This window comes from Entelurus aequoreus, linkage group LG23 (assembly GCF_033978785.1).
Source record: "Entelurus aequoreus isolate RoL-2023_Sb linkage group LG23, RoL_Eaeq_v1.1, whole genome shotgun sequence".
NCBI lineage: Eukaryota > Metazoa > Chordata > Actinopteri > Syngnathiformes > Syngnathidae > Entelurus > Entelurus aequoreus.
The window spans coordinates 4,086,796-4,110,384 of NC_084753.1; the positions used below are offsets into that span (position 1 = coordinate 4,086,796).

At 38.0% G+C, this 23,589-nt stretch overlaps 2 protein-coding genes and 2 long non-coding RNA genes across 6 annotated transcripts in view; 3 read left to right on the plus strand and 1 right to left on the minus strand.

Moving 5' to 3' along the window:
• LOC133640938 (uncharacterized) overlaps positions 1–7,905 on the plus strand; it is a 285,276-nt gene extending 277,371 nt beyond the window's left edge. The window contains exon 2 of the long non-coding RNA XR_009824231.1: positions 7,294–7,905. This is a non-coding gene — a long non-coding RNA (uncharacterized LOC133640938). The remainder of the gene's footprint in view (positions 1–7,293) is intronic.
• The window catches only part of rhag (Rh associated glycoprotein), a 23,268-nt gene extending 15,363 nt beyond the window's left edge, over positions 1–7,905 (plus strand). Inside the window, exons 3-10 of the mRNA XM_062034655.1 lie at positions 2,473–2,623; positions 3,034–3,181; positions 3,381–3,547; positions 3,625–3,762; positions 3,833–3,954; positions 4,027–4,100; positions 6,537–6,610; positions 6,743–7,905. Coding sequence (XP_061890639.1) covers positions 2,473–2,623; positions 3,034–3,181; positions 3,381–3,547; positions 3,625–3,762; positions 3,833–3,954; positions 4,027–4,100; positions 6,537–6,610; positions 6,743–6,817 — 949 coding nt within the window. The 3' untranslated portion in view covers positions 6,818–7,905. The remainder of the gene's footprint in view (positions 1–2,472; positions 2,624–3,033; positions 3,182–3,380; positions 3,548–3,624; positions 3,763–3,832; positions 3,955–4,026; positions 4,101–6,536; positions 6,611–6,742) is intronic.
• Positions 1–15,216, minus strand: part of LOC133640937 (uncharacterized) — a 23,921-nt gene extending 8,705 nt beyond the window's left edge. Inside the window, exons 1-5 of one of the 2 annotated variants that reach the window (XR_009824229.1) lie at positions 15,125–15,216; positions 6,722–6,820; positions 4,020–4,161; positions 3,868–3,935; positions 2,461–3,756 (exon numbers count right to left, since the gene is read on the minus strand). This is a non-coding gene — a long non-coding RNA (uncharacterized LOC133640937). Of the gene's footprint in view, positions 1–2,460; positions 3,757–3,805; positions 3,936–4,019; positions 4,162–6,721; positions 6,821–15,124 lie in introns of both variants that reach the window. The other variant, XR_009824230.1, reaches the window with a different exon arrangement.
• Positions 15,217–15,254: 38 nt separating this feature from the next.
• si:ch211-22i13.2 (uncharacterized protein LOC553945 homolog) lies at positions 15,255–22,533 on the plus strand. Of its 2 annotated transcripts, none has more exons than XM_062034656.1 (7): positions 15,255–15,411; positions 15,744–15,804; positions 15,885–16,046; positions 17,816–17,874; positions 17,947–18,039; positions 18,143–18,235; positions 22,004–22,533. In XM_062034656.1, exons 1-7 carry the CDS (start codon positions 15,409–15,411, stop codon positions 22,052–22,054), a joined length of 522 nt encoding a protein of 173 aa, XP_061890640.1. In that variant the 5' UTR covers positions 15,255–15,408; the 3' UTR covers positions 22,055–22,533. The 2 variants fall into 2 exon arrangements, with proteins under 2 accessions (XP_061890640.1, XP_061890641.1); XM_062034657.1 differs by having other exon boundaries at positions 17,950–18,039.
• Positions 22,534–23,589: the final 1,056 nt, after the last annotated feature.

The following is a 23,589-nucleotide window of genomic DNA, read 5'->3' on the forward strand; positions in this document are numbered from 1 at the left end:
CCTACAAACATCTGAACAATTTGTTCAGTGTCCTTTTCTCTTTGGATACAGAGTCCAATGCTTCAGTCCTTCACAAGGCCAAGATTCTCACTGAATCATACCCATCTGACCTCAATGAAAGTCTTGGACAGGAGCTTATACAGTTCAAATCTTTTATACAGCTCAACAACACTGATGAGGAGAGGACCCCTTCAGGACTGCTCAAAACAATAATACATTTTGGACTACAGCCTACGTTTCCTAATACATACATTGCGCTACAGATTTTTCTCACTCTACCGGTCAGTAACTGTGAGGGAGAACGCTCATTCTCTCTTTTGTCAAGAGTAAAAAATGAGCTGCGCACAAGAATGACTCAGAAAAGATTAAATGCGTTATCTCTAATGGCAATTGAGAGTGAGCTGACAAGAGAGTTGGACTTCAATGATGTGGTGGATGATTTTGCAAAATTGAAAGCACGAAAGAAACCCCTTGCTTAAAGGTGCACTGTGTAAGATTTTTAGGTTATTTCCAGAATTCACCCATTCACTAATGTTAGGCTACCTGTTTTCATGAATACTTACCACCACCATAAAATTCTAAGTATCCATTATGACTTGGAGAATTGCACTTTTGCCATTTCTGGGAAGTGTCACCTGGATTGTGAAGATAGGATTGACTTTAGGCAGAAGCTTGGTGCTTTCTCTGGCAAACTGAACCTCAAGCTTCATTCTCTGCAGCTTTGCATTCTTGTGCAGACTTTCATCCACAAGGAACTTTTCAACTTCCCCACTATCGTGAAGGGGCCATCAAAAGATTTCAGTGTGTCCAGCATGTCTAGTCTCTTACTCTCCTTTCTTTGAGCCATCTCTTGTTTCTCATCTGCCCTACTCTCGAATTTTGCCTTCATGAATTTACTCCAGTTGAGTTCAACCTCCCTTTTTGCTTGTGCTGCTGCCTTGAAACCTCTGAAGCTCCTGGCTCTTCTGTAAAATTATTGACCTATTGACTGCGTTCAGTGTGCCCAACTTCTTCAGTTTGTAGTCCACCTTGCCACATTGTCTCTCCATCCCAATGTTGTGCACAGGGGTGCCATCAATGTTACTAGCCTGTTCACTGACAGGGTCCATTGGGAAGGTCTCCTCATCCATCCTCTGCCTGGCCAGGACAGTCTTCAGATGGGGCAGCATGAGATCTGTCAGCTGCTTCACTTCATCCAAGTATTCGGCAGCCACGTCTGACACTGAGTTCAGGACATGTCCAGTGCCTGTCCAGCCACTATAGCATTCTTGGAAATGGGCTATCTTGACCTGCATGCAGCCCTTGTACCATGAACTGGCCTACACCTTTCTTTGTGGTGCTCTCCGATGCATGTTATCATTTTACCTTTCTCCTTCTCCTCAAGCTTAACCACAAATAGATACAGACTTTGAGCCTCAATTTGCTGCACAGCTGCCGTTATGCCAATGTGTTTTCCTAAGATATTATTTTATTTTTAATGATAGAAGGGAGGAAAAGGGGGCAAAAATCATGTCCGATTTAGTTTTTTGGGTGGGTTGGGGGGTTTATTTCATGATAGCTACCAACTTCCAATACATAATATCTCTCAAATGACCCAATGCACCATCACTGAAGTGGGCGTAATCATTTTCAAAAATGTTTATTTTTAGGCCATTTATCCCCTCCCCCTGTGTCTGTGTGAAACCTGTGCTTGTCAGTGTCTGTGTGGTATACCTAATAGTGTGTGTGCAGTATGTGCACTCTTCTGTACAGTACAGTGTGCATGTCTGTTCACAGTATACAGTATTTCTTGCATAGTGCGTGCGTGTGTGTGCGCCCACACGCGCGGGGGGTTGAGGGGCCAAGACCATGTCAGGCCCAGGGGGCCAAAATTTCTTAATCCGCCCCTGATAATAATCAAATGCATAGGCAATTGTGTAATATAATGAGGATAATCATTAAACATGTATATGTATATGTTATTCACTGTTACAAGCATCCCCCTGAGGGCAGCCATAACTGCAAAGTTTGACACTACTACCAAAGGGAAAAATCATGATTCTTTTTTTTTTTGTTCATTTTGGGATGTTGGTCCTATGACGTGTTTGTATGGGGAAGGGGGCCTCATACTATGGCTATCATAAAATCTATTGACTTGAGAGGCAATGTTTGTTTTTTTAAATTGTTTTACTAATACTGATGTCAACTACTATCTCCATAGCCATTTCTACTGACCAGCCAGGACATCATAAAATAAAAATTAAGAATGTCAAACAAGTTGAAACACATTTTTATATTTTGGTCTAATTACGACTTATATGTTCTTTCTGTCAAGATGTGTAGTGAAGCCTCTTTTTTTGTTTAGGTGGGGGCGAATTTTTAAAAAAATTCCAAATTTTCCAGCCTAACTTGTTGTAGAATTTTCTAAAACTGTTCTCACTCTTGTGCACCAGTTGTGTTCCTAACGGCTTGCCTTCTCACCTCTCCTTGAAGAATCATCAATGCAGACTTCAGCACAGCCACCGTCTTAATCTCCTTTGGAGCAGTACTGGGTAAAACCAGCCCCGTTCAGCTGCTCATCATGACCATCCTGGAGATTAGCATATTCTCCATAAACGAGCACCTGGTGGTAGAAATCATGGGGGTGAGTCAACCTCGACATATTCTGCACACAACCACCAAGAAAAACATTTATTGTATGCCTTCGATTTAGAAAAAGTACATCCACACCATTGGAAATATAGACCAAGTTGTGGTTTTTATTTTCTGCAATCAGCACACAGCACTCTGACAAGAACAAGGCAGTCAATGGAAGTGAATGGCTTTTAATTCTAATTGCATCTGAATCTTAAGTTTAATCAATATCAGTTGTGTAATTTTTACATAATCTGGCAAAAAACAAAACAATACAACCCATCCTATCATCTGTTCTAGTGCTTGATAGAGATAAAAGAACACTTTTTACAAGTAATTTCTGATGTGAATTACAAACAACTAGTTAAGAGAAAAAAATGACGATAACGTTTAGAACACAATTGTCTGTTCTTTTAACAGGCCAACGACGTTGGGGCCTCAATGATCATCCACGCCTACGGGGCCTATTTTGGTTTGGCCGTGGCTCGGATGCTTTACAGGCCGGGTCTGAGAAACGGCCACGAGAATGACGGATCTGTCTACCACTCTGATATGTTTGCTATGATTGGTAAGAGACTATGCAATTGAATCCAACTTTCCAATGCCATCTAGTGGACACAAATGTGTAGGCAGCTTCAACACTCAACAAGGATGCTGAGGAGTAGTTGCTCAAGGGTATCAGCATACCAGTGTTTGTAAAACCAACAGACCTCCGAATAATAAATTCTGCTACTTGCTGTGAATTTACTGAGTCATCTTCTTCACAGGGACTGTGTTCCTCTGGATGTTCTGGCCCAGTTTTAACTCAGCCATTGCCGAACCAGGCTTCACCCAGCTCACAGCGGTCATCAACACCTACCTCTCCCTGGCCGCCTGCGTGCTTTCTGCTTACGCCGTCTCCAGCCTGGTGGAGCACAAAGGAAAACTAGACATGGTCGGGCAACTATTCCTGACACGGTAAAGCCTAAAATGTGTGTTTTATAAATGTTCTGTCATCTTTTAATCCTACAGGTGCACATTCAGAACGCCACACTTGCTGGTGGCGTCGCCGTGGGCACGTGTGCCGATATGAACATTGGGCCATTCGGGGCGATGCTGATTGGGTTTGTGGCCGGCATTGTTTCCACAGTGGGCTTCAAGTACCTAACAGTGAGTTGAAGTAAAACAACTGCATACCAAACAACACACATACTCATATTGAAGTGACTTTTCTCTGCAGCCTATTCTGGCATCTAATCTGGGCATCCAGGATACCTGTGGTGTCCACAATCTGCACGGCATGCCGGGCATCCTGGGAGGCTTGGCTGGTATTGTGGCTGTGGCTTTGGGTAAAAAAGAAAAGTAGGTGTCAACAGAACTTTGAAATATTGCCGTGTTTAATTTAAGCTCACATGTGGCCTGCTCACCTTTTAGCGGGAACGCCGCCATGCAAGCCGCCGCCTTGGCTTCATCCCTTGGGTTTGCTCTGGTTGGAGGGGCTATTACAGGTGGGTGGAGATGACAGATGGCACCTTATGCACTTATCTGCTAATTTGTCGGTGATACCACCTGTACAGTAGAATGAGATCCGTTGCAAACGATTCATCAAAAATTATACAGTTTGAAAATGTTTTAAAAATTGCCACTTGCAATGTATTCCATTGGACCAAAACAACCCGCTGAAAAACCCAATCACACAACAAATGACATTGATTCTGTAATATGCATGCCAGCCAATAGTTGGCAATGGTATTCAGACTGTACACACAAATAAAAACTATTAATAGTATTGTGACTCCATTAGTCGCAAACTACTCAAATGTACTGATCTAGTGTTCTTTTTCGTAAAAATAAAAAAATAAAAATAAATTGTAGAATTTACAGGTATAACATTTTTACAGCAAATGTTTTATAAATTAACGCAATTTTAAAGTTGTCTTGTGTTGTTGCTCTACCTTGTGGGGATTTGGTGAATTACACTAAATAAAATGTGTTCTTTAGCGGCCCACGTCAGAGTCATAGCACTTGGTATTTGACGCATTCTAACTGTTAGCATGTTAATTTTAGCATGCTAACGTTAGCGTGTTAACTTTTTTAGCCAATTTTGCCGCCGTACACCTTAGAGCAGGGGTGTCAAACGTACGGCCAGCGAATAGGTTTTATCCGGCCCACGAAATGATTTTGGTAAGTATAAAAATTAGCTGAAATTTTTGAATGAAAGAAACTGCTCTTCTAAATGTGTCCACTGGATGTCGCCAGAGCAATTCTTTGTATCCCCTGCCGCAGGAGTGCGCATGACTTCAGAGGGGGCGGACTGGGGACACATTATCTGGGCGCACATAAATATGCTGAAATAATATATATATCCCCTACTAACTTCATGTGTGATTTATGAAATGAGTCCAAATTCACAAATTTTGTTGTAGATGATGCTACATAAGTACAGAATAAACCACATGATGTTAGTACATCAGTTGAGGAAAATTAATAAATGACATTAATAACATCCTGTAATTTGATTTTCATATTACTATTTATTACATCTTTTGCTAGATTAAAATTTTACACCAATGAGAGCCTTTTAAAACTCTGCCAGACTCACACCTACTTGACCGATGAACATTATCACATCATTTATTCAGAAATTATAAATCACAACTAAAGAAAATAGACTACTATGAACAGCAACATGTAAGTGTAAAAAAAACAACAACATTATGATTTGTATGTTTTCAGATTGTGCTTATTCTAGGGGTGTAACGGTACACAAAAATGTCGGTTCGGTACGTACCTCGGTTTAGAGGTCATGGTTCGGTTCATTTTCGGTACAGTAAGAAAACAACAAAATATAAATTTTGGGATTATTTATTTACCAAATTTGCAAAATCTTCCACCAAAAATATTTTTCTTAGTGGAATATTTGATGTGAAGTAATGGGAACCTTGGATAGGTCAATAATTCATAATAACATTGATTTTGATTCAATATTATGTTTTGAGCAATGACAGTTTGAAAGAAAAAAAAACAGCTTTGTTTTATTAGTCAACATTGCAACTTTAACCTTTAAGCTTTTTTATTTCACTTTTGTTATGTTTTTTTTTATTTTAATAGTATTTTTAGAATGTGCCGTGGGCCTTTAAAACATTAGCTGTGGGCCGCAAATGGCCTCCGGGGCACACTTTTGACACCCCTGCTATAGATAATAAAAAAATTAAATCTGATAAATCTATGGATAAATAGCAGAGTCTGGCGACGCATGCGCGTTTATCATAACTCTCTCGCTCTCTCTGTCTCTGCCCCTCCCTCACCAATGCTGCTGCGTGCACAATTTGTTTTGTTTTTAACCCCTTCTTAGCCCTGAACGTACATTGAAAATACATGCAACCCTAACTCAAAATGACATTTGAGGCACTTAAGAAACTCCGCCCTGACAGCTCCGCAAAAGAGGACATGTCCGGTGAAAAGAGGACGTATGGTCAGTCTATCGTAGCCCGTTAGCTGCTAGCATGGCGTGTGTTGTGCCTCGTTGTGCATTGTTTACACAACGAGCGTTACGCTACTTAATATGTCCGTGTGGAAACTCGTTCGGTACACCTCCGAACTGAACCGGAACCCCCGTACCGAAACGGTTCAATACAAATACCTGTACCGGTACACCCCTAGCTTGTTCTATTTTTTTAAACCATTTGAAGTTGTCTTTATTTTTAAGTTATCCTGACATGATTTTACCAGTCTGGCCCACTTGGGAATAGATTTTCCTCCATGTGGCCCCTGAGCTAAAATGAGTTTGACACTCCTGCCTTAGAGTCATATAACTTTGTACGTGACACATGCTAACTGTTAGCATGATAGAGACATAATTTTGATAGTACTTTTATTGCCTGTATGAATACTCAAAAAGACAAAACACCCAGTGTGACTGAAAATGCATTTTCTTGCTCAAGGTTTAATAATGAAGTTGCCTATCTGGGGACAACCTCCAGACCAAAACTGCTTCGATGACTCTATTTACTGGGAGGTAAGAAATCCTGCTCAATTTTAAAAAGGGTAGCTGTAAGACATATTTCAACATGATGAAACTAATCATATTTCCTCTGTTCTTTCAAATTCTAACCAATATAACATTTACCGGATTTTGCTGTTGTCCCAGGTCCCTGCAGAGGAAGAGGACAACGAGGAGAGTCTGGCTCATGCAGATCACTCCAAGAACAAAGCAGAGGTTTAAAACCTGGAAACAGAAATATGCACAGGGGAACATTACTGCTCCACAATGCGTTTTCATCAACGTTCAGTTGAAAGTTCAGAAAAAAAGCCGTAGAACTCACTGAATTTAACATCATCATTGTATTGAATAAAGACAGATGGGTATAATAATAGACAAATTGCTGGTAAACTACCGGTAAGTATTTTTTTTAAATGAGGTGAAATAGAGTGCACAACTCGCCTGCAACCAGCAGAGGCGCTGTTGATGCAGTCTGAAGTATTTAGTCGAAAGAAGAACATGAGGTCAGCCATTGGAAGTAACGCTCCAGCCACAGACAATTGACGACTGTTATAAAAAAGATTATTCAAATAGGAAAACAGTCTTCCCTAAAACTCCATATAGAATTAAAACATTTTTTACACTGAAATCAGCATGATTAATTAATAAATCAATGCTGGAACACAGCTGTAAGCCTTTTCGATATTTACTTAAACAAGCATAGAAGCATGTTTTTTTTAACATACAATATTAGTATAATGTGTATTTTAGCTTTCAAAATACTTATTTCACAGTCACAAAATTGATGAGAATAGGGACGGAAAAGGGCTTCATGTTACCTCACCCTTACCTTTGGAATGTTCCTGTAATGAACCAACATGTGTCTGTGTACACGTAGACTATTGTTATGTTACATCAAATGTACTCTTTTATGTACATACTATTTCACATTTTCATGGTTTGACAAAGTCAGTTTGATGTTCGCCCTGTGGTGTAAAAAGTAACCGGTACTGGATGTTTATTTTCTCAAATGACAGAATATTCATTACACAGCAAGAAATAATATGCATGATATTCATACACAATGCTACCTTTTTAGGGGGTGGTTGGTTGTCTTTTTTTACAACATTTAAATCTCTGTTACATGATAAAGCTACTACAGTATAATGAGTATTTAATTGTATTACTCTTCAAATAACAACAGGGCTGCAGGGTGAGATGAAACTGACGATTTAGAGTTTATCACTTGTTTTTGGCCTTTTAATGTGCATTATTTTTTATATACAAAATGTACTGTTACTGCCATAATAAATATGTTTTGTACATCATTAGCCAAATGTCTGTGTTTTGTGATGTCATCATCAACTTATCTGCCTCATACATGGGAACCATTTCACACACAGTAATACCTCAATTTACGAACCTAATTGGTTCTGTGACAGATCTCCTTACTCAAAACACTAAATTAATCAAAAACAGCATAATTTTAACATGTATTTTAAAACGAAAAAAACAAAATTTATTTAAGAAAATATTCTATAAAAACAATACAATAGAATGTAGTTCAAACTACTACAGTAGTTTTATGAACTAATAATATACATTCACCTTGGAGACTGGACCTCTACTGCAGTGTTTTTCAACCACTGTGCCGCAGCACACTAGCGTGCCGTGAGATACAGTCTGGTGTGCCGTGGGAGATTATGTCATTTCACCTATTTGGGTTAAAAATATTTTTTGCAAACCATTAATTATAGTCTGCAAATGATGTGTTGTTGTTGAGTGTCGGTGCTGTCTAGAGCTCGGCAGAGGATGACTGACATCATATTGAACCCTATGAGTTAGGAATGGGATGGCACTTCAAGTTCATATGTGAGTCAAGGCAGGTGGCCAAATACATATAGTGTATGTACATATATAACACATAAAACATGTTTTATTATACTTTGTTAATATACCTAGCGAAACCATTTGTCAAATATTTATTGTGATTCATTGTCTTTTCCAAGAGCCATAATAGACGCAACATTTCAATGCATCACACATTATGTGGTCAAGATGCAGCTGTTTGTAATTATACATTTGACCAGCAGGTGGAGTCTTGTGCCGAAGCATGTATTGAAGCTTCCAGAAATTCTCGAAGCAATTGGCTCAAGCGGTTCAATGCCTCATGAGGCTTCATCTGACCATCACTATTTAGTAGCATTCTTGTGTTTATCCCCCATACAAAAGCACACGTTTCCATGGAAAGACGCAAATATATTAACAAAAAAACAAGTTTGAGTTTTAGTTTATTTGGAACATGCATGCATACAACATGATACATCACAATTTCCAGTTTCTCTATTCAACATGTTCAAAAGGAGTAGGAAGAAGCAGAGCTTATTTAATCCTACCCCTTTTCATAGCATAGCACATAGCAGTTGCTAAAACTTTTGTTTGCTTCCTGTTCTCAATTTATTCACAATATACTCCATAAGTAATAACAATAAAAATAAATAAATAATAATTGGTGAAGTAAGTTATACTTCATATGGTGAGATGAGTAAGATTATCTTGAAAATGAATGGATGGATGAAATAAATTCAGAATGTTTATCATGGTTCTTCTTCTTTGTACTTTGAAAACACTTTAAGTTTGAAAAGTTTCTTGAAGTGGATCATATTAATACATTGTTTGATTTATTTGCTTAATCCATTCCATCATTTAATCCCACATACTGATATACTGAAGGTCTTAAGTGTGTACAAATGTTTTAAATTAAATTTTTCTCTAAGATTATATTTCTCCTCTTTTGTTGAGAAGAATTATTGTATATTCTTGGGTAGCAGATTATAGTTTGCTTTGTGTATAATTTTAGCTGTTTGCAAATTCACTATGTCGTGGAATTTCAGTATTTTTGATTCAATGAATAAAGCGTTTGTATGTTCTCTATATCCGACATTATGTATTATTCTAACTGATCTTTTTTGTAACACCGTTAATGAATGAAGTGTACTTTTGTAGTTATTTACCCATATTTCTGCATAATAACTCAGATATGGTAACACTAGCGAGCAGTAGAGAATATGTAGTGATTTTTGGTCCAGAACATGTTTTGCTTTATTCATTATTGACGTGTTTCTTGCTACTTTATGTTGTATATTTTTTGACATGAGATTTCCAGTCCTGCCCTATGATGATTGTACCATGTTGGCAAAATACAAACACACATATACATATATACACACACACACATATATATATATATATATATATATATACATATATATATATATATATATATATATATATATATATATATATATATATATATATATATATATATATATATATATATATATATATATATATATATATATATATATATATATATATATATATATATATATATATATATATATATATATATATATATATATATATATATATATATATATATATATAACACGTAAAACATATTTTATTATTCTTTGTTAACATACCTGGCGAACCCATTTGTCCAGAAATTATTGTGAGTCATTGCCTACCGCCCGAATGCAGCTGAGATGGGCTCCAGCACCCCCCGCGACCCCGAAAGGGACAAGCGGTAGAAAATGGATGGATGGATGTTGTTTCCAAAAGTCATAATAGACTTAACATTTCAATGCATCAGACATTTGCGATCTCCTGGATAGGAGATCGCAAAAAGCCGCTGCCTGACCAGGGCTCAGAAAATCTGCAGAGACTCCTCCCACCCCCACCAAGGACTGTTTTCACTGCTGGACTCTAGAAAGAGGTTCCGCAGCCTCCGTAGCAGAACCTCCAGGTTCTGTAACAGCTTCTTTCCTCAGGCCGTAAGACTCTTGAACGCATCACAATAATCCCCTCAATTCCCCCCAAAAATTGATTAACTCGCTGGAATAAAAAGACAATATAACATACATCCATAAACGTGGATACATATGTAAAAGTGCAATATATTTATCTGTACAGTAATCTATTTATTTATATCTGCACCTTATTGCTCTTTTATCCTCCACTACCATGAGCTAATGCAGCGAAATTTCGTTCTTATCCGTACTGTAAAGTTCAAATTTGAAGGACAATAAAAAGGAAGTCTAAGTCTAAGTCTATTAGGTCGTGAGTTCAAACCCCGGCCGAGTCATACCAAAGACTATAAAATTGTGAGCCATTACCTCCCTGCTCGGCACTCGGCATCAAAGGTGGGAATTGGGGGTTAAATCACCAAAAATTATTCCCGGGCGCGGCCACCGCTGCTGCTCAATGCTCCCCTCACCTCCCAGGGGGTGATCAAGGGTGATGGGTCAAATGCAGAGAATAATTTCGCCACACCTAGTGTGTGTGTGACAATCACGGGTACTTTAACTTTTTAAGTATGTGGTTAGATGCAGCTATTTGTAATTATACATTTGACCAGCAGGTGGAGTCTTGTGCCGAAGCAGGCATTGAAGCTTCAAGAAATTTCCATGTGAGGCTTCATCTGGCCAACACCATAGACATCTTATAAGTAGACACAGCATTGGCTGCTGTGACGCGAGAAATTCGGCCGCCATCTTGAAGTGGCGACGAGGAGCCGGCGAGCAGCCTAAACTGACAGTTGACAGGTAGAAAACAAAGATGGTGTTCAGCGTTTTCCTGCTCAAATGAGGAGACTGTTGAAAATACGAATTGGAGGATTACTTTTCACAAGTAAGATTTAACATTAACGTACTATTGGTTGTATTTTGTGAAAAGAATATTACCACCGAGTTGAGAAGGAGCAAAGGTCTTCAATAGTACTGAAATAGTAGCCGCTAGCAAACAAGAGTATGACCATAATAGAATTGCTTGTCAATGAAATGAATTACATTTAAAAATGTCATACTTGAATAACGAAGTTGAAATAAATGCTGAAGATAAAGATTGTAAAAGCCAACAGGGGTAAAAGTTAGGACCACAGTCCAGATTGTGGTGGTGGGAGGGCAGAGAGGGGTGTAATATATGTTAGCTAAAAAAATCACAAAGAAATCTTCTGGGGGAAGATGACCTCCCTACAGGGGTTTGGTTTACAAACTTTCAGCCCCACCTAAAACAAAATTCACCAGCCGCCACTGATTATGATGCATTCTCATTTTAGGCAAAGTATAAGACAATACTTTAATAACAGTATAATTGTAACCAGGAATAAGTCTTCAAGTAACAATATTAAAATACTAACATTTGTTGGGTAAGACAGAATTTAGGTTTTATTTTGAATCCAGTGAAACAGATTGGTGTTTTTAGCTGATATAAAGACTTTGAGGTGTTTATGTATGTTTAAGTTTTTGGCAGACGCTTTTATCCAAAGCGACATACATAAAAAATACATATAAAACAATCACTGTAAACATTATCATTTAAGGGAAGAATGTAATACAAAGTGTCAAGACAGAATAAACTCTCTGCTGCTGCAGCAACAGAGATACAGTCTATAGGTCCCTAAGATATATAGATATCTTGTTTATGTAGGATATACGCATGTATATATAACCTAATCATATTGTTTCTTGAATTTAAAAATAGCTGACCGTTTTTTTCCCCCTTCTCTGGGATTATATTCCCAGTTTTGATCTTGGACGCCTGGTCACTTATAGCATATAAGAATATTATATTACTGTTAAGCAAACTATGAATAATAAAACATGTGTCCTTTATCATAGCTACACGTATGACAAAAAAACGCGTGGAAATCAGTGGTATTCAGTGAGGTAAGATGATTTAAATGCGCTGACAGTTCATTGCTCCTGCCAAATGAATTGCACTGAGTGGAGCGGATCACCACTCTAAGATGGCGGCCCCGCGACTCGTCAGTGCCAGTAGGCAGTAGCGCTCCATGCTGCGTACCCTTAGAAGATGTCTATGTGGCCAACACTATTAAGTTAGACTGACCATACGTCGTGTTGGTGGGTTCCTCCGCCGGGTGGCGGGGCTCTCTCTTAGAGATAGGGTGAGAAGCTCTGCCATCCGGGGGGAGCTCAAAGTAAAGCCGCTGCTCCTCCACATCGAGAGGAGCCAGATGAGGTGGTTCGGGCATCTGGTCAGGATGCCACCCGAACGCCTCTCTAGGGAGGTGTTTAGGGCACGTCCGACCGGTAGGAGGCCACGGGGAAGACCCAGGACACGTTGGGAAGACTATGTCTCCCGGCTGGCCTGGGAACGCCTCGGGATCCCCCGGGAGGAGCTGGACGAAGTGGCTGGGGAGAGGGAAGTCTGGGCTTCCCTGCTTAAGCTGCTGCCCCCGCGACCCGACCCCGGATAAGCGGAAGAAGATGGATGGATGGATGGAATGACCATACGTCCTCTTTTCACCAGACATGTCCTCTTTTGCGGAGCTGTCCGGGCGGAGTTTCTTAAATGCCTCAAATGTCCGGCATTTTGAGTTAGGGTTGTGTGTATTTTCAATGTACGTTCAGGGTTAAGAAGGGGTTAAAAACAAAACAAATTGTGAAGGTGTGCGCACGCAGAGACAGAGAGAACGAGAGAGTTATGATAAACGCGCATGCGTCGCCTGGCTCTTCTTTTTATCCATAGATTTATCAGATTGAATTTTTTATTATCTATAGCAGGGGTGTCAAAAGTGTGCCCCGGAGGCCATTTGCGGCCCACAGCTAATGTTTTAAAGGCCCACGGCACATTCTAAAAATACTATTAAAATAAAAATAAAAAGCTTAAAGGTGAAATGTAATTTAGAAAAAGTTGCAATGTTGACTAATAAAACAAAGCTGTTTTTTTTTTCTTTCAAACTGTCATTGCTCAAAACATAATATTGAATCAAAATCAATGTTATTATTATTTATTGACCTATCCAAGGTTCCGATTACGTCACATCAAATATTCCACTTTGAAAAATGTTTTTGGTGGAAGATTTTGCAAATTTTGTGTGTTTGCCATTAAAAACATAGTTTTGTTTGACAAAAAAGGGCGGAAAACAAACAAACAAAAAAACAACATAAAAAAAACCTAAAACATTTTGAAATGAGGGATAGATCTGAAGTTGATGTAGACTCCAGGGATTTAAGTGTTAAATATAAAATGTATGTATGCCCTGGCACACCATTATCATCATTTCGTGACCCAAGCAGAACACTTTTACACTTTTATACCGAAATAAATACACCTACACATTATTAAATAAAAACATAGAAAAAACTACCAGCAGCGGTAAAGTTTAGATCCATGAAGGAAAGAAGAAAGTGAATGAATGTTTATAACTGAATACATTTACATATGTATAACTAGGGCTGTGAATCTTTGGGTGTCCCACGATTCGATTCAATATCGATTCTTGGGGTCACGATTAGATTCAAAATCGATTTTTTTATCAATTCAACACGATTCTCGATTCAAAAACAATTTTTTTCCCGATTCAAAAGGATTCTCTATTCATTCAATACATAGATTTCAGCAGGATCTACCCCAGTCTGCTGACATGCAAGCAGAGTAGTAGATTTTTGTAAAAAGCTTTTATAATTGTAAAGGACAATGTTTTATCAACTGATTGCAATAATGTACATTTGTTTTAACTATTAGATGAACCAAAAATATGACTTATTTTATATTTGTGAAAATATTGGACACAGTGTGTTGTCAAGCTTATGAGATGCGATGCAAGTGTAAGCCACTGTGACACTATTGTTCTTTTTCTTTTTTTTAAAAATAAATGTCTAATGATAATGTCAATGAGGGACTTTTAATCACTGCTATGTTGAAATTGTAACTAATATTGATACTGTTGTTGATAATATTCATTTTTGTTTCACTACTTTTGGTTTGTTCTGTGTCGTGTTTGTGTCTCCTCTCAATTGCTCTGTTTATTGCAGTTCTGAGTGTTGCTGGGTCGGGTTTGGTTTTGGAATTGGATTGCATTGTTATGGTATTGCTGTGTATTGTTTTGTTGGATTGATTAATTTTTTTTTTTTTTTTTAAATATATATATATATATATATATATATATATATATATATATATATATATATATATATATATATATATATATATATATATATTTAAAAAAAAATGAGAATCGATTCTGATTCGCACAACGTAAGAATCGCGATTCGAATTCGAATCGATTTTTTCCCACACCCCTAGTATACACATTTGTTTTTTCTTTTTTTTATGAATTAAGTAACGTTTATGACAACCTTTTTCCAAAACACAATATAGAATGTGAGATATAACAGGATAATGCATACGTTTATCTTTTTTTTTTGAAAACGCTTACAAAAAAGTGGTACCCCAAAAATTTACTGTGTCACCCCATTTTGAAAATTCCTAGCGCCAACACTGCTGTCAACAGAGGATAAAAAATGCTTTATTTAAATAAATATATTATTTATAAAGCAAATCGAGTATCATTGGCAAATGTTCACCTAGTCCCGGCCTTGGCACGCATATATGTGTCCTCTTTTTGGGGTTTCACAATATGGTCAGCCTAATTAAGTAGCATTATCGTGTTTATCCCCCACACGTTTCCATGGAAATACTCAAATGTGTTAACAAAAAACAAACAAGTCAAAGAAACATTACCTTCTTCGTGAAACCACCAACTTTGAGCGTTAATAATTTACCAGTTTATGTTAAAGCGTGAGGCAGCAGCGTACTTCCGCGTTGGTTTGGCGCCGACATTTAACAAGCGAACAAACTTCCGTGTTGTGAAGTAAGCGAGCCGTGGTGCATTGTGGGATACAAAATGGCTTCCATTAGCTAGTGCTAGCCTAACGGAGGATCAGTGTGAATAAATGTATATCTATTCTTTTTCTAGTGTTGTCTAGGTGTTTGTGATATTAACTATACTCTATTGTACTTCTATCATGGTGCGTATTGACATTTTTTCGCTGTTTATGAGCATTGCAATACATGTGTATTTAGCGTTATCATAGCAACATTCGAACGCTTAAACACATATACGACGGAGATATCGCTTCTAATGGCAACGTTTTAGTGGTTTGGGTGCAACTTCTTGTGTCTTAGTATAAACCTGAAATCTAACAAAACCTCGTTAAAATGTTATGGATAGTCACAACATTTCCCCTTTTTGATTTATTGTTGAATTCCCAACTGTCGCTCTGGTATCTTACACTATTTTGGTATACATAGCATTAACATCAATATCATCCTAATAATTATGAATTTGTTTTCCTTAAAGTCAACGAAAGCAGAATGCAGAGTGTCCAGTTCCAGTTCAAGGACAGATGACAAAAGCAGAGGCAGGGCTGCCATATTTCTAATAAGATGTGTACAGATCTTGCAGTGCATTTTTAGCGTCAGAAATCTTCTTTTCTTGCAGGAAGAGAAAAGAGGAAGCGGAAACGAAGCCGTAGTAGATCGTCCTCGTCGTCTTCTTCCAGTTCGTCGTCATCCTCTGCGTCGTCGACCTCGTCTTCTTCTTCATCATCGACAGGCTCATCACATTCTTCCAGTCACAGCCGGAGTAGCTCCAGAAGTAGTGGTACGTTACTGTCCTCATCTAATTAGCATAACTGACCATGACGCATGTGCATATAATTTTTTTTTTTATGTCGTAGGCAATGTTCCCTGTAAGGTGCGCGCCTGTGTAATTGCGCACTGCTCAAGCGTCCTCTGCACACAGCAAATCTATGCCACGCACAAAATCAAATAAAAAAATAAGCGCATAACAATTTTCGACACGACAGAGAAAACAGTTTTCGTCATCATTGTTCAAATATTGTAACGTATGTCGAGACGCTTTGAGGACATGAATTCCATCGATCACTTTACTGAGCAAAACACTTTATTGTCGGCCATAAACACATCACCAAAACATTAGTAAAAAAAATTATATCTAGCAAAACAGGTCATTTTCTGCAGTACAAACCAGACCAAAAGCAACTTGGTTATATCAACAGCAGCCGCTCGCTCTTTCTCACTTGCGCCAACAATGACCCTTCTTGCTACATCATCTTATTCTCTGGCAGACCAGGGTCCTCGTGTAACTGGAGTTGTGTGGCTTTCCTACTAGAAATAGACGTACATTCAAATCCATAAAACTAAGTACGGCAGTAAAAATTCAGATCTATCAAAGTGTGCACACGCACAAAGTCAAGCACATTTCTTTTTTACATCGCAATCAACTTGAAATCGGTTCCGGGTGTTGGCATGGCTTGGCACTCCCAGATCACGCCTCCCTTCTTAAATACGAAAATCATATTGAAAGTAAACATGTGTTTAAGCATTGCATGTTGTGGCCAATCACAAGCCAGTAGGAGCTGCTTCTTTCTGGTGTTTGGAGCGATCGCCAGCGGGCTAAAATTGCCGTGTGTTGCGGAGAATCACAGACTTAAATAATAATAAATGATCGGGCATCGGAAAAGTGAGGAAGAAGATTGATGTACATCGCAAAAACACAAGTTTATGAAAAAAAAAGTCGCTGTAACTGGCTTATATGCCAGTACCTTCCTCCTCACCGCTTCCCCAACACGCCGTCCCCTCGCAAACCCCCCGAAGCACAGCGCAATACTTTAAATGTTAACATGCCAACATCTTACTGAGTAATAAGGAAATACTTTTACTCTTGTTTGATGACTCAATTTATTATCATAACACAGGAGCGCTTCTTGCGGAAGCCGCAGTATACGTGACATCCTCCCCGGTCTCGGAGGTGCCAGTTTGTGGCAACCACCTGTTGCTGTTGTCTGCCTGAAATGGCCAAGGAGTCACAGGAACCCGTTTTGACAGCAATGGGTGGCAAAATGATTGCCTGAATAGATAATAAATGTCCGACTCTTCACAAATATTCATCTGAACGTGAAGCATTAAATGCAGTGGCAAAAAAAGTAAATTTTTTGTGCTTTCCTCGACCTTTTTTACATTGTTAAAATTAAATGTTGGCAAAGCCTGAAAGATTGACTCTGTGTGTTGCCAAAGTATCTACAGCCTGTAGAAGTGTACGTACGTAAGCCATGAAGTTGGTGTCAGTTTTGATACATCTCATCTTTGCCGTGAAAACGGGTGTACGCCAAGTTTTTGTGTGACAAAGCTTGTTACGTGAGGTCCCAGGTGTGTACGAAGTCTATGACGGTGTTAAAAAGCGGATATTTTGATGCATACTGCCACCTAACAGGTGGTGCCAAATGTATTTGCGGAGGTCCATATGCGTTTTTATATTTGTACATTGAATGTATAAGTAAGAAAACATTCAATGGTGTTCTTTTTTGTTTTCATCAGCAGTTTAACTGTGATTCACTGTGTTCTCTTAAGACACTCTCAGTAAGTCCAGAAAGCAGTCTAAGAAAAGGAAAAAGGACAAACACAAAAAGGTATGATACCATATCATGGTGCAAGTTTATCAATTACTGGTGTCAGTTGCAAAATTGTGTTTGTTTTTGCAGCAGAAAGGCAAGAAAGAGAAGCGACATAAACGTAAAAAGGACAAGAAATCCAAAGGCGCGGAAGACAATTCCGGGCCTGTTCAGATCTCTAAGGTTGTGTACATGTATTTAATGGGTTCTACTTGAAAATGGTCATACCTTCTCTTTTTTAATTATCCAAATATGATGACCGAGCTCCTTTTGTTTGCTTTCTCAGTATTTGAAGGAAAAGAAGAAAGGCGGCAAGTACAGCATGATATCAGGAAAGAAGATAAAGATGAAAGTTAAGAAGTCAAAGAAGGATAAACAGGTATTTCTATTTTTGGAGCTACTTAAGTAGCAATAATTGCTACTTAAATAGCAATAATTGTAGCGTTCTCACAGTTATATTTTTCAAACCAAAAAATATAACAAGATCCAGTTCGCTCATGTTACCAGCGATGGTTTAAAGGGGAACTGCACTTTTTTTGTAATTTTGCCTATCGTTCACAAATGTTATGTAAGACAAGAAGACACATGTTTGGGGGTTTTTTATGCATTTTGACTCGTAAAGAAACGTATAAAATGTCAGCTTACAATGGAGTCAATAGGAGGTCCTGTATTCTAGCCATAAAGTCAGCTAAATAACCATTCAAAACTGCCAACAATACTCCATTTACATTTTATGACTTGAATATGAACCAAGTGATATTGTTATTACAAGCACTAACGCAGACAAACTATTTATAGTGCCGCCTGTGTGGCTATGTTGACATCATCGGCTGGTAAGCTGCTTCCTCGCCTCGGTGCTCGTGAAAGTTTATTCTAGATCATAAATAATGCCTCTCACCTGGATAGTAGAATGATGAGGATATAATCCAACAAATTGGTCAACTTTGGCATCCAATTTAGACCCGAAAATGGTCAGAAAGACACGAAAAGACGCTTGGTTCCACCCACTTTTTTTCTTCACGAGGATTGTGAGTCATTCTTCATCTAAATGGGAATATATCAGTCGGTCCCCCAGTACAGTAGACCTTGTAAAGTAAGTGATATTATGTTTGTTGGCTCTCATGAAGTCTGCAGTGAGTTGTGAAAGGAAAAAGCGAATTGTGATGAGTTTTTTTAATTAATGCATCGCCCTTTGCTTAAAATGAGCAAACTATGTAAACATTAAATGTATTATGAATATGCCTGTTAGTACATTATATATATACTTACAGCATGTATATAAAACCTTAATGGAGGTGTTTGAATGTTTTTAAGGGCTTTATAGGCAGAATAGAGTGAATCCAATAGGCTCCATTGTAAGCAGACTTTTGATTGCATTTATTTACGAGTTAGAATGCGTAAAAAATTAAAAAGTATATATTATTGTCTTACATAAGGATTGTGAATTATAGGCTGAAAATAAAAAATAAAAATAAAAAGTGCAGTCCCCCTCTAACATGACATATGAAGATTTCATATCATGTTTATTGTGACCACAATTATCACCGTTATCATTATTATTGTGGTATTGTTAAATGTGCTCATAACACATATATATATATGTGTGTGTATATACACACATATGTACATGTATACACTTAAATATTTTAACCAAGTTTTACTAAAATAATAATAAATTGACACACAATATACTTCCTTGGCAAAAGAAACAATAAATATTGTTCTGGATTCTTAACAGCCATATTTTTATTTGAGTGTTTACATTCTTAAAGTGTTAAAATGTTATTTTTTAAATTAATAAAGGCAAATTGAGTGTTCACTCGGCTTCCGGTTTATGTGACATCGCGCAAGTTCACTTTCTGTTGTAGACAGCATAGTCTTTGTTACTAAAATTGTAAAAAAAAAAACCTTTGTGTCATATTCCTATAGTATAGATCAATCACTAAAAGAGCACAGCCTGTAGGTTCAATTGAATATTTTAGTTATGTGTTTATACAAGTTAGCTTGTGATATGTCATTTCTTAATGTGGAAAGATGTAATGTGTCTCGTATTCATGTTAGCATTTAAGCTTGGTAGCGCTAGTCGGTCAGTGAGTTACATCCCAATTAGTAGCTAAACTCGGTATCATTAGCTGACCACACTCAAATCTATTGCGTGTGTGTTACGTACGAGCGTAGTTTGCGTCATTACATGCTTAAAGCCGGACGAGGGTGGCGTATAATGCTTAAAACACATTGAAAAGTTAGCGCCCTCTTGGCATCCGCCTTAAGGTTGCTTTTAATCAGTCCTTCTCAAATAGTGGGTCGAGCCACCTGGGGAACATGCTTTATCAGTGTCATGCAGTATCATGCCTTAAACTCTGCTTCAAAAAGCTGTGCACTACAAAACGGGCTCATCTTGACTCCCTCATTTTAGATATACTTTTAAAAGCATTCTACTCGTATGGATCCAAGCAACGTTCTGTAAGTTTTACTTACTAAAGTGTCCCATGTGTGATGTCTGTCAGAGTGTTCTCATGCAGTGCTATGGTAATGTAATGAGGCCAGCATTAGCTAACATGTTTACGAGGGTCTGTGTTAGTTTTATTAACCTATAAAGGCATTCTTTTTTTAACTGTTTTAGTTTCACAAATTCCTCAGTAAATTCCCCAAAACGTCACCGTGGAGTTATGGAATCGGTTTAGCTGATTGGAGAGCTAGCTAACGCAGCTAGCGGGTCCATGGCGATGACTTCTGTTTTGTTTGATCAGCCGTTTTACAGGCATCGTTTGCAAACTATTAAGGTGTTTAAATAAACATTTACAGAATATTTTTGTGTAAATAACTCATTTCACAACGTACCGTATTTTTCGGATTATAAATAGCAGTTTTTTTCATAGTTTGGCGAGTTATACTCTGGAGCGATTTATGTGTGAAATTATTGACACATTATCGTAAACTATCAAATAATATTATTTATCTCATTCACGTAAGAGACTAGACGTATATCAGCAATCGTCACACACACACACGTCAACCAATAAAAATTTGCCGGGGGCGGGTCAATGCAGAATGTGGAAAAAAAAGATGCTACCTGCTACTACTTCCGGACCTTGATAATTTCAACATTGGCGGTAACTTATAAAAACTGAGAAGGGCTGAACAAAAATGGCACCGAAAAGGAAACCATATACTGCAGGTTACAAGCTGGAAGTAGTGAAATATGCAGCAGAAAGAAAGTTTGGAGTAAGCGAGAAACTTGTAAGGGACTGGCGAAAAATTTCCCCCAAAAATGCGACTTATACTTTAGTGCGACTTATATATGTTTTTTTCCTTCTTTATTATGCATTTTCAGCCGATGCGACTTACACTGCGGCGCGACTTATACTCCGAAAAATACGGTATATACCTGCAGCTTATAGTCCGGTGCGGTTTATATATAAAATATATTTTCCTTCTACAATTTAGTGGGTGCGGCTTATATCCCGATGTGCTCTATAGTCCGCAATATACGTTATATATATTTTTTGTCAATTCTTATTTGCATTTTACCAGCGAATCTCAAAAAGTACCTAAAGGAGACCCTTTGATGAAATGCGTCTTTTTTTAATTCCGCATGTTACAAGCAAGATGGTGAGCTGGATGTCCTTATTTGGGCATTAGAGGCCTGTACTGAAAGAGAGAAAAGAAAAAGAGAAAAAAAAAAGATATACTTTTAAAAAGCATCACAAATTGCTGAGTTGACTTTTGTTTTGTAGGTTAAAGTGTTTTATATCCCGAGTCAATATTGCTGATCAATTTGAATTGATTATTTGAGTATATGAAAGTTTATTTTTAGTATCAAATGGTTCAAGTTAGTCCAAAATGTGTACCGGTGTGTATATACCGGTATATATATTTTTAATTTTCTGGCAAATTGATGCATTTTAAATATTTTCTGTTAGAGACAATAAACAATGTTAATGAAGTTATTCTTGTTGCAAGTTGACCAATCTCTCTTTTTTTGTTTTATTTAATGTTTATAAGGAGACAATGATATAGCAGCAGGCGATAGGTGGGCGCAAAATATTTTCTTCTTCCTTTGGGGTGGCATGACAAAAAATAATTTGAGAAGCTAATGAAGGTGTTGCTGTATGCTTTGGCTGATGTGCTTGTTTGGTTTTGCCAGCGGGACAAAAATCGAGCCGAACTTCTGGAATTCTTGAACTCTACCTTGTGATTCCACCGTGGACCCTGCAGCAGTGGACACCGCAGCCGACCTCAGGAAACAAGACTGGCCGGGAGAACGTCAACGTTTTTGTCAAGAGGGGACGATGTGCGCCATTATGAGCTGATTCCAAGACTGAATTCAGAGCAACCTGTTTCTATTAGATGTTATTGGTTATGACCGTATGCACTCACTGGCCACAACAATAGGTACACCTGCACGATCCAATAATGATGCCATAGCAGAGTTAGTAATGCTCAAATGTACCTAATGAAGTGACCAGTTAGTGTAGCTACTTTACTGTTATGCCACTACTGAGTCAGTACCTTTATGATAGCGTTAATGTGACTTTATTGCATTCCCTCTGTACTATATATTATACTATACAGTATAACTATTATCACTTTGATTCATTTGAAAAAGGACTTTCCCACGTGAAAGCAGTTGGATGCATTCATTAAGGTGTCCGAAAACAATAAACCAATCAAATGCTCCATGTCTTTATCTAGCAATATTTTATTCACATTTATTTTATTTCACTTCTTTGCAGCAGCAGCTAATCTGCTTGTTTTGTTGTGAAGAATGCACACAAAAGCTTGTAGTGCGCTGACCTTGAATGTGGGAGTTATGTGTGTGCAGAGAATGACTCATTTCCAAGTGAAGCAGAAAAGACCGAAAATACTGCTAGAAGAGGAATTTCATGTTGAGAGAACGCGAAAACATTTGATTAAAAATGTAAAACAGAATTAACACAAAACCGCCATTAGGATACAAGTGGATCAATGTACCTTTTTCTTTTTAATTATAGGGCCTATCAAAAATGTCATGTTCGACGTATTTATAATCGATTATTTGGAAAGGGTTTTTTCTTTTACAAAGTGTAACTCACCTATTTCACCACTAGGTAGAGCCACGAGTTGGGCTTTCACCTTTTGCATATATTAGATTTGGAGATTGTTAAAGAGGATTGGAGTCATATGGAAAATACATTTCTAAAATAGTTTAATGGGGGGAAAAAATATCCCTAATTAGCTTTTTGTAATTTTTCCTAATGAGAGCCTCCCCCAGCAAACGGAGAAAACCCGCATTATGCCTCTCACAGTTTTACATGAAGTTTTACACATTAAAGGCCTACTGAAATGAATTGTTTTTATTTAAACGGGGATAGCAGATCCATTCTATGTGTCATACTTGATCATTTCGTGATATTGCCATATTTTTGCTGAAAGGATTTAGTAGAGAACATCGACGATAAAGTTCGCAACTTTTGGTCGCTGATAAAAAAAAGCCTTGCCTGTACCGGAAGTAGCGTGACGTCACAGGTTAAAAGGCTCCTCACATTTCCCCATTGTTTACACCAGCAGCGAGAGCGATTCGGACCGAGAAAGCGACGATTACCCCATTAATTTGAGCCAGGATGAAAGATTCGTGGATGAGGAACGTGAGAGTGACGGACTAGAGTGCAGTGCAGGACGCATCTTTTTTCGCTCTGACCCTAACTTAGGTACAAGCTGGCTCATTGGATTCCACACTCTCTCCTTTTTCTA